Source organism: Nerophis lumbriciformis, linkage group LG01 (assembly GCF_033978685.3).
Source record: "Nerophis lumbriciformis linkage group LG01, RoL_Nlum_v2.1, whole genome shotgun sequence".
NCBI lineage: Eukaryota > Metazoa > Chordata > Actinopteri > Syngnathiformes > Syngnathidae > Nerophis > Nerophis lumbriciformis.
Genome location: NC_084548.2, coordinates 54,270,365 through 54,284,191, shown reverse-complemented (window position 1 = coordinate 54,284,191; position 13,827 = coordinate 54,270,365). Strand labels below are relative to the sequence as shown.

The 13,827-nt window shown below is 44.0% G+C and overlaps 1 protein-coding gene across 2 annotated transcripts; it reads left to right on the top strand.

The window, feature by feature from the left end:
- Window positions 1–309: 309 nt before the first annotated feature.
- dtx3 (deltex E3 ubiquitin ligase 3) lies at window positions 310–13,281 on the top strand. Of its 2 annotated transcripts, none has more exons than XM_061986826.2 (4): window positions 310–946; window positions 1,039–2,079; window positions 11,299–11,516; window positions 11,605–13,281. In XM_061986826.2, exons 2-4 carry the CDS (start codon window positions 1,240–1,242, stop codon window positions 11,678–11,680), a joined length of 1,134 nt encoding a protein of 377 aa, XP_061842810.1. In that variant the 5' UTR covers window positions 310–946; window positions 1,039–1,239; the 3' UTR covers window positions 11,681–13,281. The 2 variants fall into 2 exon arrangements, with proteins under 2 accessions (XP_061842810.1, XP_061842816.1); XM_061986832.2 differs by having other exon boundaries at window positions 311–946; window positions 1,280–2,079.
- Window positions 13,282–13,827: the final 546 nt, after the last annotated feature.

The following is a 13,827-nucleotide window of genomic DNA, read 5'->3' as shown; positions in this document are numbered from 1 at the left end:
AATGCGGTATTTTTTAATTTGTATTAATCACATGAGCTAAACGTTATTTTTGATAGCCCTAGTAAAAATATAACCTTTCGGAGGGATTTCAATTAAATTATGCTAAAGTAAAATATTATTTTGAAAATTAGTTTAAATAATATTGTAAATTATATGTATTAATCAGATTAATGAGCAAGATACTTTTTAAATTGTATTTAAGAAAACAATAATTATATCATTTATATTCATAAATAAATAAATTGATATACATTGTATTTTCTATGGACGCGATAATCACGACTGAAGTATGAGTCACAGGAAAACGTAACATCAGCCAATCATGGCAACGCTGTGACGAACTTCCTATATAGCCTTGTTGCACTTTTGTTTGCCACCTTCATGAATAAAAAAAACTGTTAGGAAAACCTGTTTGCTGTAGCATACAAAACAGATTAGATCTGGCTAAGGTGGCGCGCGTCGCTGGTGTTAATGCAAGCAGTAAGGACAAAAGTGTCTCACTCCCGCAAACAGACCAGACTTTATTGAACGTTCGCCGTCGCACGGAGACAACTTAAGTGAACAGAGCTCGCTTTGGACGCCACGTCCTGACAAGATAAGACGAAGTATTCGCTCATAAACCGCACCGGGCCTCCTATTCTTCTTCTTCTCCCTGCTGTTAGTCGGCTAGCAAGCTGCTAGCAAGGCAGCGATATAGCAAGTAGCTTATTAGCTCCAACAAAAGAGGGGAGGAAGCGGAAGGTCTGCTGACTGTCATCTGGAAACACATCGACGAAGAAACCCGATGTTGCGAAATCGCTGAATTATCCCCTTCGCTTCTGCGGAGAATGGCCGACCGCCGAATAGCTGCGCTAACACTGGCTCCACACCTTCATCGCACTCTCGTCTCCTCTTCTCTCCTGCAGGAAGCCTTCATTGCCATTGAGGGGATTTATGGGCTCACAAGGTAAACAGCAAGATGCCAAACACGAACGGAGACTTGTTTTTTTGTGTCGTTATGTGTGTCGTGACGTCATGCGATTCCCTTTTTGTTTACAGCCTCAAATTTGCGATCAGCTGATCGGCACGCAGTGTTTTGACGTGGCGTCACGCGCAGCTGTGCAAAATGTGACATGTCGTGATAGGGAGTAAAAGCCCTGACGACGTGCTTGTTTGGCTTTGCTTAAAACGTGCAACGTGATGCATGCAAGGCAATCATGGAGAAAGTAGCACTAAACTAGACTGGAGTGTTTTTTGTGTATGAGAGACTTTTTAATTGTGTTTGCATGTGTGTGTGCAGTTTCATCTGATGAAATGAGTGTGCGTGCCGGCCAGGGGAGTGATGAGGTGCTGGTGTCACAGGCTGTGTGGGACTACCTGGCGGCGGCCGGGAGGCCGTGGCTCCTCGACTTCCAGCACAAACAGGGCATGAGCGCCGGCATTATCCGGCGGGGAGAGCGAGGTGGCTGCTGTGCTGTGAGGCTGCAGCCTGTTGGAGGCTCCAGGCTTTCCGGGGTTACAGACGCACCCGTCTCCAGCGAGGCGAGGAAAGCTTTCATCGACCTGTGCCGCTGCGCCCGCAAAGAGATGAGCAAGCAGGAGGGAGGCTCCAAAAGAAAGAGGACCCTACTGCCATGCGTGGGGGTCCTGGAGCCCAAAGGAGAGGGGAACCCGCTTCACGCTCAGCCGCCACCGCCACAGCCTCGCCGCTCCCAGAGACAGCAGCAGCAGAAGTTCAGGAAGGCTGCCGAAGAAGAGGCCTGCTCCATGTTCCACGAGGTGGCCCACAGGAAGGATTGTGGGATGGCTTCCCACAGCGAGGCCGAGGACAACACGTCATGCTCCATTTGCATGGGAGACATTGTGGAGAAGACCACCCTGGAAAAGTGTGGCCACTCCTTTTGCCGCTCTTGCCTGGATCAAGCTTTCAAGGTGAAGAGGGCCTGTCCTGTGTGTCGGCTTGTTTACGGCCAGTTGATTGGTAACCAGCCCGCCAATGGCACCATGATTGTTGAGCGAGATCCGTACCTGCAGCTTCCGGGTCACGAAGGCTACGGGTGTATCTGCATCATTTACAGCTTCCCTTCTGGCTCACAGGCGGTGAGTACACCAAAATCAAATGTTATGAATTGCTCAGATTTATTCAAAAACTTTACCACCAACTCAAACTTTTACTGGCTAATTCCTTAGTTGCCTGAATTCTTGAGTCTCAATCGTTTGTGCCCCATGGATCAATTAAAGAAAATAACTCACTGTACAGTATATGTAGGAATGGGAATTTTACAACAACTCTTGATCATTTATTTTTTACAAACCTCATTTTGGTTTGCGACGCTTGGATAAATGTGAAATAAAGGAGGCAGTACACGAGTGGAATGAGGGAAATCACATCAAATGTTCACTTTTTACTTTGTTACATATGCTCTATATAAATAGTCAGTGGCATGCCATTTGTAGTTATTGGCCTCAACCCGAGTGAACCTAATGCTAACAAGCTAACACTATATCAGATGTGTTCATGCCATCGCCATGGGATTGATTGATTGATTGATTGAGACTTTTATTAGTAGGTTGCACAGTGCAGTACATATTCCGTACAATTGACCACTAAATGGTAACACCCGAATAAGTTTTTGAACTTATTTAAGTCGGAGTCCACTTAAATTGATTCATGATAGATATATACTATCTTCATAATACAGTCATCACACAAGATAAACACATTTATTATTTATATATTGTAATTTATATCTAAAAGGGACCATAAAGACTCGCCTGGTCCTCATGAATTCATCATTTACTGAGAGGACGACTTTCTGACTGTTGTACACTGTGGACAAAAGCCTGACTTTTTATTAACAATTCGGTACACTTTGTTTTTAAATCATATTGTTTTCTATATTATGGTTTTGTATTTAATTTACTTATACTTGAGTAAAAGAAATTAACTATTGTTGTCTGTTTATTGACATGGTATCAATGTAGAAGTATACTAAACTACTCCTCCGTACGTCATCAGATTTGTATAAACTACCCTGAAACTATGAAATGCGATGGAAACACAAACCACACACTTCTCAGAGAATCTCTAGTTCCAAGAACTAGAGGTTCCTGTAACTTAAAAGTTCCTGAACTTTTTTGGAAAAGGGCCTATAGACTTACATTGTTGATACCTTGACATGAAATGTGAGACGAGAGATGTGACGATCGCTAACAAAGTGAGTCTTCTAAGTGAACGATAAGAACCGATTTGCAATTGTGAGCTGCTTTTTTTTATGCACATGCAGACTGGACTGGCAAATGGACTTGACGGGTGTATTATTTTATTTTAGTTTTATTCATACTTTGTATAGATTCATACATTTTATTTTTGTGTGTAATTTCCCCAAAGTCTTGTTAAAATGGTCTTTTGCTAAAATTAATATCAAGGTCAAGGTCAAGGTTCAACTTTATTGTCCCCGCGGGGAAATTTGTCTTGGGCACAGTGCATCATTGCTTTCTTAACATACCCAAAAACAACAGAACAAAAACACAAGCACAGACACAACCACAACCATACAACTACCGGTAACATTTAAACATCAGAACATGGAGCTTGATAGACATAGGTGGCACTTTGATGTAGGCATAAAATCTACAGTATGGAGATAAAGATAAAGTACCAATGTGCATTGCACTAGAGCTCATGGATAAAGTGCTGTGTGCTAAAGTGCTTAGTTCTAAAGTGCTATGTGCTAAAGTGCTATGTGCTAAAAAAGTGCTAACCTATGTATTAAAATTAATTTTTATTAATATCAAATACAAATGTATGTCAGTGCCAAAGCATAGGCATATGGCTGCATCTTAAGGAATGTTTGTGATAGAAACACAACATAAATACAATTATAGTCAATATTTCAGAATTCCCACCAATAGAGTAATATTGGTGTACATTTAAATTATTTTGATCCATATCTTATCTTATAACTGCTACCAGTGATTTGTCCTTGATAAAAAAAACAAAAAAACTTTAATAACAAACCAGTCATTTGAACGGCTCTTTTGAAAGGAACGACTCTTCAAGATCTGGCTACCTTCAAAGAGCCATTAATCCTATCTCTCTGCTAGCGCCAAATTGTTCCGTATATGTTGAAATGTGTTGTAGTATTCCCCTTTTTCACTAAACCCCACCATAACTACAGTTTAAGTTAGGGCTACCAAATTTGGCCTGTCGAGTCGTTTCGTTTGGCCCGCCAAAGTTATGGGAATTTTAATATTTACATTTAAGCTGTTTGCACGTTGAAAATTGTTGGGTTTTGCCTGAAGCCTATCAACACATTTTCTCTTTGGTGCTTGGAGGCAATCCTTGTCTAGTTACACATGATTAAAATGTGCACACGGTGGCTTTAAAATAACAGCGTAGTAGTATTAACCTATATTCTTTACCCATTTGTTTTATTTTTTTTAGATTGTTAGCTACTGGCAAAAAGATTTGCACATGTTGGGAAGTTTTGTCATTGTAGTCAAGACTTAAAGTGAAATTACCGCAGCAGCTATAAGAGTATAGAAAGAGTACGTTTATAACGTATTGTAATGTCGGTTGAATGCCGATGAGACAGCATGACTGTGCACAAATCAGCCTTTTATTGGCATCTACAAAACAGCACTGTAAACCTTACAGCAAGAGGCACTCCACACTTCAATGCAGCCAACGGGGCTCAGCAATCCTTATCCTCTCTTACACACACACGCAAACGTGACTGCCTCGTATAGACAAACCCTGAATCACAGCTTATCACCCTACACAATACTCCCATTGGGACAATATCATATACAAACAGAATATAATAAAAAAAACATTCACAAATGGAGTAAAACGATGTCAACGAACCTCCGTAGAGTAAAAAAAAAAGTATTGTATTATTACGCTGTTAAAAGGGAACTGCCCTTTTTTGGGATTTTGCCTATCGTTCACAATCATTATGAAAGACATATCAGCAGATGCATTTTTTTTAGCTATACATAAATGTAAAAAAAAAATCCACTTACAGCGGAGCCAACGGGAGGTCCTCTATTCTGCCCATAAAACCCAACATTTATATTTTGTGACTTGAATATTAACCAAGTGTTAGTGATATTATTATTAACCCAGACAAACTAGTTATAGCTGTGCTGCGATCACTAGTGTGTGTGCTTATGTTTTCAATCCAGTGGTCATCTGCTTTTTCTCCTTGCTCATAGAAGTTTATTGCAGATAATTCACCTGAATAATAGAAGGACGAGGATGTAATTCGACATGTTGGTACGCTTTGACAGCCAATTTAGACCCGGTAATGGTGAGAACGACACGAAAAAAACCGCTTGGTTCCACCCACCTTTTCTCTGTGAGGATTATGAGTTATTTTTAATAAAAATGGGAATATCACAAAATCTTATCAGTCGGCATCCTAGTGACAGCAGACATTGCACAGTAAGTGATGTTGAATTATATTTGTTACTGCTCATGAAGTCTCCAGTGATTAATAATCAGTGATAAAGTTGGGGGGGAAAAAAGCCAATGTTGTGCTGTGTTTTTAAGTCAATGTTCCGCGTATGCTTAAAATGAGCAAAATACGTAAATATTACATGTTGTTATGAATATGTCTGTTACTACGTTACATATATACTTACATCATGTATATAAAACCTCAATGGCGGTGTTCGGATGTTTTTCACGGGATTTAGAGGCATAATAGAGTGACTCCCAAAGGCTCCATTGTTAGCGGACTTTTGATCGCATTTATTTTAATATTTAGAATGCATAGAAAAAAACAAACGCGTGGACCTAAGAAGGATTGTGAAATGATAGGCAAAATTCCCCAAAATGTGCAGATCCCTTTAAGAAAGCAGTCGTTTAAGTATGACAGTCAGTCCGAAGGGCGTTGAGATAGAAACTACCGTATTTTTCGGAGTATAAGTCGCACCGGAGTATAAGTCGCACCTGCCGAAAATGCATAATAAAAAAGGAAAAAAACATATATAAGTCGCACTGGAGCCCGGCCAAACTATGAAAAAAACTGACTTATAGTCCGAAAAATACGGTACTAGTTCTTTAGTAGAATAGGCCTAACTCCATTTCATTTTTGTTCCCTAGATACATTGTAACGTTTATACATCAGGATTTAAAAGGAATGATCTCAATACAGTGCAAGATTGACGTCTAACATGTTTAAGGGCTAAATTAGTGCTAAGTCTTATTGAATAACTACGGGGAATGTGGGCACCACAATGTTTGTGGGTGTTGATATGGTGCTTTTTTGTTTGTTTATGTATGTACAACACATGTGCCAACATGTATTATTTATTTCCCTTCTTTTTGTTTTTCGTTTTAATTTTTGTAGAAAGAGTGCCTCTGGAGTGGTTCTTTAATGTTTCCCTCTTGTTTTCCTAACAAAAATGGTGCTGCGGATGGCCGCCACGCTACTGTGCTCTCTCTAGTTGTTGAGTTTTTCTTTGTTTCTTGCATTAAACACGAAGGAGTCAAATTCCTTGTGTGTTAAACATATTTGGCCAATAAATCTGATTCCGATTTTGCTGAATGTTATAAAGGAATCCTGTTTTCATGCCAGTGTTGTGTCAACTGGAGTTGTACTTATCACTACCTGATTTACTCAGCGGTCAGATTCGTTTGCGCATGCTATGCATTACACATGCTCCAACATAACAACTTCTTGTCATCCTATACTTGTTACCGTACTGAAAATATCACAAACATAAGAACACATGTGCATAGAAGTGTTTAGATAAGCGACAACTATTTCAAATAACTTCAGTTATTACCGTTAAGTGCAAGTTTATTTATCGGTAGGTACAGCAATGTGACCACTAATATGTCACCAGAGTTAACGCTAAGATAGAAAGAGCAGTAAATATAAATAATGAACGATGTAGATGACAGACACAGATTGTCCATAACGAACACCATGTTCAAACATAAGGGTGTCCATATGTGCACTTGGCACCAGGACACCCTAGGCCGCGGTTCCATGATCGACTTTGTAGTTGTGTCATCGGATTTGCGGCCTCATGTTTTGGACACTCGGGTGAAGAGAGGGGCGGAGCTATCTACCGATCACCACCTGGTGGTGAGTTGGCTGCGATGGTGGGGGAGGATGCCGGACAGACCTGGCAGGCCCAAACGCATTGTGAGGGTTTGCTGGGAACGTCTGGCAGTCTCCTGTCAGAGAGAGTTTCAATTCACACCTCCGGAACGACTTTGAACATGTCACGAGGGGGGTGTTGGACATTGAGTCCGAATGGACCATGTTCCGCGCCTCTATTGTCGAGGCGGCTGATTGGAGCTGTGGCCGCAAGGTAGTTGGTGCTTGTCGTGGCGGTAATCCTAGAACCCGTTGGTGGACACCAGCGGTGAGGGATGCCGTCAAGCTGAAGAAGGAGTCCTATCGGGTTCTTTTGGCTCATAGGACTCCTGAGGCAGCGGACAGGTACCGACAGGCCAAGCGGTCTGCGACTTCAGCGGTCGCAGAGGCAAAAACTCGGACATGGGAGGAGTTCGGGGAAGCCATGGAAAACGACTTCCGGACGGCTTCGAAGCAATTCTGGACCACCATCCTCCGCCTCAGGAAGGGGAAGCAGTGCAGTGTCAACACCGTGTATGGTGGGGATGGTGCTCTGCTGACCTCGACTGCGGATGTTGTGGATCGGTGGAGAGAATACTTCGAAGACCTCCTCAATCCTACCAGCACGTCTTCCTATGAGGAAGCAGGGCCTGTGGAATCTGAGGTGGGCTCTCCTATTTCTGGGGATGAGGTTGCCGAGGTAGTTAAAAAGCTCCTCGGTGGCAAGGCCCCGGGGGTGGATGAGATCCGCCCGGAGTTCCTTAAGGCTCTGGATGTTGTGGGGCTGTCTTGGTTGACAAGACTCTGCAACATCGCGTGGACATCGGGGGCGATACCTCTGGATTGGCAGACCGGGGTGGTGGTTCCTCTCTTTAAGAAGGGGAACCGGAGGGTGTGTTCCAACTATCGTGGGATCACACTCCTCAGCCTTCCCGGTAAAGTCTATTCAGGTGTACTGGAGAGGAGGCTACGCCGGATAGTCGAACCTCAGATTCAGGAGGAACAGTGTGGTTTTCGTCCTGGTCGTGGAACTGTGGACCAGCTCTCTACTCTCGGCAGGGTCCTTGAAGGTGCATGGGAGTTTGCCCAACCAGTCTACATGTGCTTTGTGGACTTGGAGAAGGCATTCGACCGTGTACCCCGGAAAGTCCTGTGGGGAGTGCTCAGAGAGTATGGGGTAACGGACTGTCTTATTGTGGCAGTTCGCTCCCTGTATAATCAGTGTCAGAGCTTGGTCCGCATTGCCGGCAGTAAGTCGGACACGTTTCCAGTGAGGGTTGGACTCCGCCAAGGCTGCCCTTTGTCACCGATTCTGTTCATAACCTTTATGGACAGAATTTCTAGGCGCAGTCAGGGCGTTGAGGGTATCTGGTTTGGTGGCTGCAGGATTAGGTCTCTGCTATTTGCAGATGATGTGGTCCTGATGGCTTCCTCCGGCCAAGATCTTCAGCTCTCACTGGATCGGTTCGCAGCCGAGTGTGAAGCGACTGGGATGGGAATCAGCACCTCCAAGTCCGAGTCCATGGTTCTCGCCCGGAAAAGGGTTGAGTGCCATCTCCGGGTTGGGGAGGAGATCTTGCCCCAAGTGGAGGAGTTCAAGTACCTCGGAGTCTTGTTCACGAGTGGGGGAAGAGTGGATCGTGAGATCGACAGGCGGATCGGTGCGGCGTCTTCAGTAATGCGGACACTGTATCGATCCGTTGTAGTGAAGAAGGAGCTGAGCCGGAAGGCAAAGCTCTCGATTTACCGGTCGATCTACGTTCCCATCCTCACCTATGGTCATGAGCTTTGGGTCATGACCGAAAGGACAAGATCACGGGTACAAGCGGCCGAAATGAGTTTCCTCCGCCGAGTGGCGGGGCTCTCCCTTAGAGATAGGGTGAGAAGCTCTGTCATTCGGGGGGAGCTCAAAGTAAAGCCGCTGCTCCTCCACATCGAGAGGAGCCAGATGAGGTGGTTCGGGCATCTGGTCAGGATGCCACCCGAACGCCTCCCTAGGAAGGTGTTTCGGGCACGTCCGACCGGTAGGAGGCCACGGGGAAGACCCAGGACACGCTGGGAAGACTATCTCTCCCGGCTGGCCTGGGAACGCCTCGGGATCCCCCGGGAGGAGCTGGACGAAGTGGCTGGGGAGAGGGAAGTCTGGGCTTCCCTGCTTAAGCTGCTGCCCCCGTGACCCGACCTCGGATAAGCGGAAGAAGATGGATGGATGGATGGATGTAGATGTATAAAAGTTCTTGACATCCATCCATCGATTTTCTACCGTTTGTCCCTATCAGGGTCGCGGGGTGTGCCGGAGCCTATCTCAGCTGCATTCGGGCAGAAGGCGGGGTACACCCTGGACAAGTCGCCACCTCATCACAGGGCCAACACAGATTGACAGACAACATTCACACTCACATTCACACACTAGGGCCAATTTAGTGTTGCCAATCAACCTATCCCCAGGTGCATGTCTTTGGAGGTGGGAGGAAGCCAGAGTACCCGGAGGGAGCCTACGCAGTCACGGGGAGAACATGCAAACTCCACACAGAAAGACTCCGAGCCCAGATTTGATTGGTTCATGAACAGGGTTTGTAAATAGAATAGTTTGAATATCGAAGCAAATTTCTCCTTAAGATACAATGGAAAAATGAATAATGAGTTCCAGCCTCGGGGAGCACGGTGATTCAGGGGTTAGTGCGTGTGCCTCACCTTACAAATGTCCTGGATTCGATGCTGGCCTTGGGATCTTTCTGTGTGGAGTTTGCATGTTCTCCCCGTGACTGCGTGGGTTCCCTCCGGGCACTCCGGCTTCCTCCCACCTCCAAAGACATGCACCTGGGGATAGGTTGATTGGCAACACTAAATGGGCCCTAGTGTGTGAATGCGAGTGTGAATGTTGTCTGTCTATCTGTGTTGGCCCTGATATGAGGTGGCGACTTGTCCAGGGTGTACCCCGCCTACCGCCTGAATGCAGCTGAGATTGGCCCCGTGACCCCGAAAGGGACAAGCAATAGAAAATGGATGGATGGATGGAGTTCCAGCCTCGATAAAAGTCCATATTTCAGTAACAGTTTGTACACTTTAAACACAGTATAAAGCGCTATACGCACTGTACATCAAACAACCATAACAAGGGGGTAGTAGATAACTTTCTATTTCCTCACACATTGGCACTATGCCTTTGAGGCACACAGTGTGAAATCACAAACAATCTTTAATTTTAACAGCCAGGTTGCTACAATGATTAAGAATAAAAGATGAAATCCACTTCACGTTGTTGGTTAATCTTCTTGGTGTGCAGCGAGAAAAATAGGGATTGGGGTGAGGCAGTGTTGACAACGCTATGGATCCTTCCAGACAGTTTCAATACATCGCTTGTCCATTGCTTTCTTTGGCATAATGAGCTAGCAAAATTAGAAAAATGCTGTAAAAAGGCTAAAAAGGACACAGCAATTAGCACAGCAGCTAACGACAGCATTGCTGTGCTGACTGAATGCGCACCAGAGATCGATCAACCCGCCCATAACGGATGTGCTGTTGGACACAAAATGGCTGCGCTTCGAGGCACACAATGGGTGGATGAAGTTCGTAGACTGAGACAAGGTTCCTACAACAAAGCATATTTGTATTCGGTCTGTGGTTCGTAAATCGAAAAGTTCACACAGTGAGGGGGTTCGTAAATTGAGGTTCCAACGTAGATTGCACTTCTACATTTTTATATTTTTATATATTTGCACATTGTTTTTCTAGCATGCACACATCGCACTGTATGGAATGGCCTCAATCTCGTTACCTTGCGTAATGACAATAAAGCTGATTCTGATTCTGAGATACTTTCGCAAACTGCCAAAAAGTTGTAAAATACCTACATTCTGGAAATCTGCATGAAAGTACGGAAAGGAAGTGGCTTATATTTTAGTGCCTGCACAAACGGATCGGGCTGCTCAGTAACTCTGGCAGTAAATGTGCTGCCCAGAGGAGGATCGTGGAGTTTTGTGTGGTTGTAGCTCAACTGCCTGGATCGTTCGATATGCCCAGTGACTTTCATGACTCGTTGACCCTAAATCAACAGCACCTCTGCTGATTGCAATAAGTAGTGCGCACCAGTTTGCCTCAGTTGTTAATCAACACAGTTATTAGCAGTCATATTCTGCATATGATGCCCATTCCTGCATGTGACACCAGGCTCTTTGTTTCAGTAGCAGTTTTAAGTCTTGTGAACTCTTGATGCCTACAGCTAGAGCATCCAAACCCGGGTGTGCGGTACCCAGGAACAGACCGTGTGGCCTACCTCCCTGACAGCCCTGAGGGGAACCGCGTGCTGGGCCTCCTGCGCCGGGCCTTCGAGCAGCGCCTTACTTTCACGATCGGTACCTCGATGACGACAGGCTTTCAAAATGTCATCACCTGGAACGACATTCACCACAAGACCTCAATATGGGGCGGGCCCCGCTGGTATGTTCTAATAGTTGTTTTGGTAACTTCCTCAGAGGAAACAACAGTGACCGTTATGTTTTTTTCCCCCCTCCCTTACCATTTCCAGTTTTGGCTACCCAGACCCAACTTATCTAGTGCGAGTGACAGAGGAGCTCAGAGAGAAAGGCATCACGGCAGACTGACAGCACTAAAGTGAAAACCCCTTCAGGACTTGCTGGTGTCAAGGTGGTGGACATGGCTTGGCTCCAGGTTTTTTCTGTCAATGTTCTCCCGCTCGTCCCCGTGAAGGTGTTTGGGCCCTCAGCAGACAGGTGCTGCAACCGAGTCCCCATCCATTCATTTGCACTCATTTTTCTTCGAGGGTTCAGTTTAACTTGTGGGAGGAAGGCGAGAATGAGTGCAGTGCATTCTCAAAGGACACAATCCTCCACCTGTTTCTTTTGGCAATAGCACTCGCATCTGTTGCACATGCTTGAATTCATGGTATTTTATTATTATTTAGGACATCGCACTTGCTCTTATGATGAAAAATTATGTTAAGAATGTTTGTGTTTCTGCTATGGCCATTTCATAATCACCTCTAGGCACATGTTTATGATTTTGTCTTATTTTGTTTGCTCACGTCTCTAAAGTAGATGTCCTTATTTCCTGTTGACAGAAAAGCACTGCTTATTTCCCCCCCCCCCCACTTTCTCCTAAAGTTATTGCATTCTACAGCACTCAGCTGCACTTTTTTGATAAATGAGTGTTTGTTTCTTTATAAAGCACCTGTTTTTCTTCCTGATTCTCTTTGAACATTTAGGGGAAACAGTTCACAAAAGTTGATGTAATTTGTTTTTCCTAAAATGAGAAGTGTGTTAAATGATATGTTCCTTTATATAGCGCACACCAGGATGCCCTCCCTGCTGGCCAACAGTCACCCATCTTGTTTCAGGATGTCTCTCAGGCATCAAGCCCATGACCTTACTTGTTAGTAATCTGCTCATCTAATTATCAGATTTATGAAGATGTCAAATATTAAGGGCATACAAGCCACTAAACCAAATCAAAGGCACAAACGCTCTTTAAAAAAATCTAATCTATGCCTCTGTCCCTGTTATACTGGGAGATTTGCTTGCTGGACCTCATTAAAAATGAGACTGCTGTTGGAAATATGTCATCGGAATTCATGATAAATCTACAGAGGGAAAAAAATTAAACAATGATTAATGATTCGAATTGTTAAGATGTGGGTTTTTTGTGCCTTTTCTGATGCTCACTTTTGATAAAACTCAAGCATGTTCCAATGGATGGTAAACAAAGTACATTTGGGCATATTTCAATGTTTTTGGTCAACCAGATGATGTTTGTTGCTATACTTAAATTGCTTTAAGGTAAAATACACTGTTCATTCAAACATTTTATTTGGATTATCTTTTCCTTGAACTTTGTAGTCCAAATATTCTTGATTTAATGGCGTTCTATGGAGGTGATTTGCTAAGTGCAGTAACCTGCTTGGCCAGTGATACATTAATACCCTTTGGTTTTACACCCCCATATTTTTGTTAAGGGACCAAGTGATTTTCTTTTTTGGACACAGGATTGTAGTTTACTAAAAGCTACTGTGCAAACATTTCTATGCATTATGAGGTAGAGGAGTGGCCATGAGGAGGCGAACCGTTTGAGAGCTTACACATGGTACAAATAGATAAGGTTCCAGTTTTGCTTTTCTAACTGTCAATTTGTTGATATTCAGAATAATGTGCTTTACATTTTAATACTTGAATAAAAAACTTATGTTTGAGATTGTGTCGGATATTCAATGTCCCGAACCGAAAAATAAAAACTTAAAATAATAGCTCGTCAACATGTGGCTTAGATTTTTTGTTTTCTGAAAAACTTGTAAAATTATTTTAAGAAGGCGACGATATCCAATACTAACACACGTAATACTCCTACATTAATGTCATGTGTTTTCTTGCGAAATACCTATACCAGTGGTTCTTAACCTGGGTTCGATCGAACCCTAGGGCTTCGGTGAGTCAGTCTCGGGTTCGGCGGAGCCTCCACCGCGGAGCACCCGACTCATCGTGTAAATAAAAACTTCTCCCTATCGACGTATTATGGATACCCCCAAACAATGTTCCCTCAAACTCAGTGGCCTAGTGGTTAGAGTGTCCGCCCTGAGATCGGTAGGTTGTGAGTTAAAACCCCGGCCGAGTCATACTAAAGACTATAAAATGGGACCCATTACCTCCCTGCTTGGCACTCAGCATCAGGGGTTGGAATTGGGGGTTAAATCACCAAAAATTATTCCCGGACGCGGCACCACTGCTGCCCGCTGCTCCCC